Source organism: Parasteatoda tepidariorum, chromosome 1 (assembly GCF_043381705.1).
Source record: "Parasteatoda tepidariorum isolate YZ-2023 chromosome 1, CAS_Ptep_4.0, whole genome shotgun sequence".
Classification (NCBI taxonomy): domain Eukaryota; kingdom Metazoa; phylum Arthropoda; class Arachnida; order Araneae; family Theridiidae; genus Parasteatoda; species Parasteatoda tepidariorum.
The window spans coordinates 55,038,662-55,045,299 of NC_092204.1; the positions used below are offsets into that span (position 1 = coordinate 55,038,662).

At 26.9% G+C, this 6,638-nt stretch overlaps 1 protein-coding gene across 1 annotated transcript; it reads left to right on the forward strand.

Annotated features, from left to right (window-relative positions):
• The first annotated feature begins 597 nt into the window (after positions 1-597).
• LOC107446748 (IgGFc-binding protein-like) lies at positions 598-5,115 on the forward strand. The gene is made up of 3 exons (XM_016061494.3): positions 598-993; positions 2,725-2,907; positions 4,407-5,115. The coding sequence occupies exons 1-3, from the start codon at positions 810-812 to the stop codon at positions 4,661-4,663; spliced, it is 624 nt and encodes a 207-aa protein (XP_015916980.1). The 5' UTR covers positions 598-809; the 3' UTR covers positions 4,664-5,115.
• Positions 5,116-6,638: the final 1,523 nt, after the last annotated feature.

Below are 6,638 nucleotides of genomic sequence, written 5' to 3' on the forward strand. Positions count from 1 at the left end.
TTGCAATTACGATTTATTTTTAAAAAAGTGTCCTCAAAAAGAACAGGTTGCAATGCAAAAGTAGCGCACGAAGAGTTTTTGAAAAAGCATAAAAAAACATGCAAATGAAATGAAAATTAAAAATGTTTTATGACTATAAGAGTATAAATTTATTATGAAGTAAAATTGGGAAGGTGTGATTATTGCCCTGAAAATGTGAGCTGAACCTTGTTATTTCCTTTAGTGCTTGCATTCTGTGATCACTCTTTATTTCTTTAAAATCTATTTAAACTTAAAGAGAAAAAATATTAAATAACTCTTAAAACTGAGTGTATACAGTAAAAATTTAATAACCATGAGTGTTTTTGATTAGAAAACTACGCTCTAACAGTTTTATAATTCTTTGAGAATTAGCAATAGAATAATCAAACCGAATTCTTATAACAAGAAAAATCATAAACGTAAAAAAATATTCTCTGAACCAGACTAACGATTTCTTAGAATGTTTATTTTCGTTCTTTATCTTTTAAGATTTTCATTTGGGATCTGATTTCAGTCAAAAGATGTAAGCTAAACAAAACAGAACAATATAAAATGCAAGTTTATAAACATACACACACTATCTACACAATAATTGCGTCAGAATAAGTTCATTTCATAAATAGAGTTTTGTAGATTAATCTATCGTTTACTGAGTCCATAAATATTTAATATGAATATTTAGGTTCTCTAATAAGTTTCATTTACAGAAACAAGTAAATAAATATTTTAAGGAAATATAAAAACGCTGACGAAAGGTTTTTATCGTTCAAAGTTGTAACTTTTCCGAAATGGCTTTTATCACAGAACTTTTACTTTTATCTGGAGTTTTAACAGCTTTTTACTCTATAGAACCTAACGCAGATGGTGGTTCCGAAGAACCTGCTGTAATGGAAGCTTTAGGAGAACTGGTGGGAAAATATGAAAATCCTAAATCGCTTTATGACTTGATAGCACATTTTCCTATCGATAAAAGTGAGAATATTTATTATTATCTCTTATTATCTCTATGAATAATAGCAAAATATTAAGATCTTGTTAACGTTTTAATTTCTTACATGTTTTATATTTAAAAAGATCAGTGTTGAATGTTTTTAGCTGAAAGAAAGCAAAATTAGCAAAAGAAAGCTGAAATTTTTTATTAGAATTTCATCCATACCGGAGTGTGGGACAACGATTCTGATTTTGGACAAATTTTTTATTGTTCATCACTATTTTCAAACTGAAGAAATTGATCTAATAATAAACGTTAATGAAACTTCGTTTTGAGGAAAACTATTTAAAATATACAAACCCTAATCTACATTCTAAATAAGTTTCCGGTGTATTTCCCTTCTATTATAATTTGCATTTTCTTATAATTTTCATTATGAGCATTTTTATTATAATTTAATAATCAAGACAATGTAATTAAAATATTTTGTCTACTGTCCCAGAATCTTTCTTACAGCTGTTTTGTATTTAAAATGCAGGGCAAAAAAAGAAGTTTTTAAAATTATGATTAGTTATGATATCAGAACATTGTGGTTATTTATTAGATAAAGACGCATTTATACAAGCTAAAGTTTTATGGTTTCTTACAAAAAAAAATAATAATTATCACACTATCGAAATGAAGTCTTCTTCTCCCAAAACTGAGTTATCTCCTTCACATTTTAAAAAGGAAATTAAATTTTTTAAGTCAACGCAATTCCTATGTTTTAGTTCATTTCTTTGAATATATTTTCTGGAAACAATTTTTGCGGCAATCTATAGTTAAAATAAAATATTTTAATTGTAAGCGCATTAATTAAAAATAGTTCTTACTAATTCATGGTCAATTTCATTCGTGTATATGATAGCAATTCTTGACCTTTCAAGTGTTAACTGTTTTGTTTTGTACGGTAGTGTTACGCGAATTTGCTTAGTGTCGCTTCTTCTTACACAAATAGATTCAAAAGTGCATACTGATAAAAAAAGAAGTTTTTGTGGGTGAAATAAACGATGTTATGCTATTAAGAGTAGTATATTTACTAAATAAATGTCCACACATTTAATTAAATTGTGGAGAATATCATCATTAACTAAACATGAAACTGAGACAGAAATGTTAGCTGATGTTTTTAGATCGAGTTAACAACACGAAACAATAGAACATTGGAGACCTTCCTTGCTTACTAGTTTGTTCGCAACTGAACACAGGGGCCTTGTTTCAGGTATTGACTGGCCATGATCGCTTGAGCAAGCATCTTTGCCGAATGGGTATTTTTGTCCTACTTTTTGATCGTACGGTAACCATTAAAAAAGGCACTTGCTTTCCTCACCAGAATATTTTGACCCTATTTACAAGAGGGAGCCTACTCCTATATTTTGGGGGTCCGAAATCTGAATCTGGAAAAAAAGTATGTTGATTCAGAGAAAATACATTTTTGCGTCTAATTTCGTAACTTAAAATATCGCCTGCATTAATAAATTAGCACATTTGATACTAGCCCTTCAAACCATTAAGATTGAGACCTTGGACGTAAAGATCTGGTCATCAGGATCAAAAGATATTTAGGGTGATCCATTTATTTTATTATTTTGTTTTTGAGCATTGTGTGCCTTATTTTGTTGGTAATTTACAAAGATTTTTAAATGAATCATTTAATAAAATAAAAAGTTTTATGAAATTTAAAAAAAAATTGCATTATTTAACTTGAATATTGTATTACTTTAAATTTTTAGAAATTGTGTGCCCAGACAGTGATGCTCGACTTCCTTACCCTGGAGATTGTACTCGATATGTAACTTGCAGAGATTTCAAAGCCCACATTAGGGTTTGCCCTCCAGGTTTCAAATTTGATAAAGAAGCTCTTCACTGCAGATACGGAATTCAAGTGAACTGCCATGATCCCGACAACAACAAACGTAAGTTTACACTCGGGAAGCAAAATATTAGATTGTTGAATATTTTTTTTCTAAAATTTTTTCTGTTTGAGGTAAAGTTTTTAAATTGTACATAACTATGTTAACTGAAAGTGTTCCAAACACACGTAGAAATTTTTTTTAGTGAAGTTACCATACTGTATGGTAATGACATTTCTGGTCAAAAAAAAAANAAAAAAAAAAAAAAAAAAAAAAAAAAAAAAAAAAAAAAAAAAAAAAAAAAAAAAAACTCACAACTTTGATTAATAAAACCGAAATATACGGTATTTAAACCATTCATTTGGTAACTTTTTCCCTCATACGGCAGAGATTTACCGGGAATTTCGGTTAACAAAATTGTAGTTTTTATTGCCACACATTTAGTAAAAAATACAAAACTGAAAGGTAAATTTATCTGAATAAATGGTTTTTATGCCTTGCTCTGAGATGTCATGAAAAAACTACTGAATTTTACCCCATTTACCAAATGACAGATTATGAAACCATATTTTATTATTATTTAAAAAAAATAATTGCCTAAAAATTGCTGATATTTGTGTTCTCATAGACCAAGGAATACAGTTAATTTTACCATATTCAGATATTTTTGACCATATTTTTTTTTCTCAGTGCATATTTATTTATTTTTTAAATTTAAAAAATGAATACTTAAATCTTTTCCGAAATTGTTTTGAAGTTTGTTTCTTTAAAATGTTTGTTTTAATTAAAATCTTAAAGCCGTATTTTCGTTGTACAGTTTATTTCTTTTGAGAAAAACGAAAAATTTTGTGCAGTAGTTTTTTTTTTCTATGTACAAAAAAAAAAAAAAANAAAAAAAAAAAAAAAAAAAAAAAAAAAAAAAAAAAAAAAAAAAAAGAGAGAAAAAAATCAAGTTGTTTTAAAGATATACAGAAACTTAAATTTAAAATTCAATAATTATTAGTGATTATTAATTAATTTTCATTAAAATATGCGGTATATCGTGAGAAAAAGTGATTTAAATACATTTTTGTGTTAAAACGATTTGCACGAAAAAAGAGTGCCGTATTTGCCCTAAGTTTAAAACTCAATATTTATTAGCTCTTAGCAACTAACTTTCTTGACAGTAAATGCATATTTGGAGAAAAAGCAATATATTTTTCTAGTTAATAGTTCTTAAAATTTTTTTTTCTTTTCTTCAAAAAGACATACAGAAACTTGGAACCCACACCTACTAAAACTTGAAATTCTACAGGTATTAGATAGTAACAACTAATTTAATTCAAATTATATGTTGTACCTAGAGGAGAAATCCATTTAAATACATTTTTCTATTAAACAGTTTTGTACCCAAAAAATATTGCTTCGTTTTGCTAAAAGATACATCGAAGCTTCGTACGAATTTCAACAGTTTTGCTCTGGCAGTAGAGAAGTTAGAATACATTACAAATAAAAGTGAAATTCAACATATCTGTGTTTCTGTTTTGAAAGTAAAGAAAATGAAACATATTTTCTTTTTCTAGGTGCTTGTGGTGAAAATGAAAAATATTCTGTTTGCGGACCTGCATGTGAAGCTTCGTGTTACAATATTAACAATGATTATGATGATTGTCCTAAAAGATGTGTTAAAGGATGTTTTTGTCAAGATGGATTTATTAGGGGTCCAAATAGAATATGTATCAAACCAAATGAGTGTATGTTTTCAAACATGGTGGAGCCTAGGTTTATTGTTAATTCTCATATAATCGAAAAAATTCCCGGAGATGAGTTTGAAATTTGAGAAGAGTTCAGGAATTAGGAATAAATTATTCATTTGTTTTAGAAATTTGTATAGAGGAACGACTAATAATTTTCACAGATCGATAGGTTTGTTTTTATTTATTTTAAACAGCTATTATTAATTTTGGTAGCTATAAACGTAAACTATAATACATACTGCTACTTGATTACTATCATCAATAAGTAACATAATAGATGAGGCCTTACGGCAAATATTAAATCCGTGCCTCTTTTCAAATAGATAAAAGCATTGGTTGTGAGAAATTTTTTTAAAATGGGGCTTCTTCTTATTCATTTGTGAAATTTTTTTATGCTGCTTTAACATTTTTTAAGGGTAATACAAATTTTAAGCTATTTTTATGAAACATTTTAAAACTATTGTAAGATTTAAAATTAATGAACTAAATTTTTGATGTGATGAAAAAATATGAAATAAAAAATATTAGTCTTTGAGTAAAAGTTTCAAATCTTACAATTGCTTTCAACATTTCGAATTATATATTTTTTAAAAAACTTTATATATTAAACTTTATGTATGCAGCTTTTACTCAATTTTATAAAGATTCATTATATATGGAGTATGCAAATTTAAAACTGCACTAAATTATCTGTAGTAGTTTTCGCGATGTATAATTTTAGAAATTAAGAAAAATTAAAAAATTGAATGCAATTAAAATTTTAGCAAAACTTAAAGTTTAGCTTTGGGAAAAATTAAAGCAAGTCATGTATCGCGTTGAAATAAAAACACTATTTTTAGTTTTAGTACCTTTATTTATTTAATAAATTAAAATTTCTCAAGTCTTGCACACGTTTGTATTCTAAAGGACGCTTAAAAAAAATTTTTTTTTGTTATTTATCTAGTGCTTATAGGGAACGGTTATTTTGTTTAGAAAAACATTGTTACCCGTGTGATTTTATAGTTGAACTATATTTTGATACAAAATATTTAATTAATTAAAAAATATCTTATTTCTTTAAAGGAATCTAAAATTCATATATACATTTTACGAAATAATACGCAAAAAATAAAAATAAAATACTGTTTTTAGTAGAAAAAATAAAAGTCCCAAACAATAAGAAAAATGTTTTTGAATAGTACTGCCAAAGAAGGTAAAAAACTTTAACGAAAATAAAAAAAATGAAGCAAACAATTAGTTTCTTTTCTTGAAAAATTGATCATGTTTTGAAACTCAAGTCATCGTCTATTTTAAATGCATACGATTAAATAGGTTAAACGCTAGCAATTTATTTTGAAACCCAAAGTACTTTTAGCAAATAGTTTTAGTTGCGTATTATAACATTAATATTGTAAAATGTAAATATCGCTCACAATGAAATTTAGATGTCATAGTCTTCATTATTCATCATATTCCATACGTCAAAAAGCACTTGTAGTTCTGACAAGATAGTTATGCATTGCATAAGTTGCATATATTCTTTAAAAGCGATATCTTTTTTTATGTAAATAGAAATTTTTTGTAAATAGAATATAGTTGGTTGCATTACATTATAATAAATAATAAATTATAAAAATTTCACGAAATAAATAAAATAATAAGTTCAAAGTAAAACATAGAAACGAACTGTCTTATTTTGGATAAGGCCAAAGATAAGATGAAACATACAAATAGATGATTTCTTTTTTAGTTCAATATTCGTAGTTTTGTTATTTTTTCCTAATAATGATAAATAACTGAAATAATATATATTTTTAATTTATTTATTTTATTTATATATTTATTTACAATAAAGCTATGGGCAGTGAGTTGCCGTTGTGAATAACTAGAGTTTGATCCCCAGCGGCGGATTGAAGCCGAGCCAGCTTCAGATCGATGTGTACCGGCTTGCCTAGGAAGTCAAAGTCAGCATTATGCGCTATGCTGACCACTTAGCAACAATCATGGTTATGAGATGTAGGAAGCAATGGGTTACCCTGGTTCTTTTAAACAATGGAAATGTAAATTTTTAACCTTGAT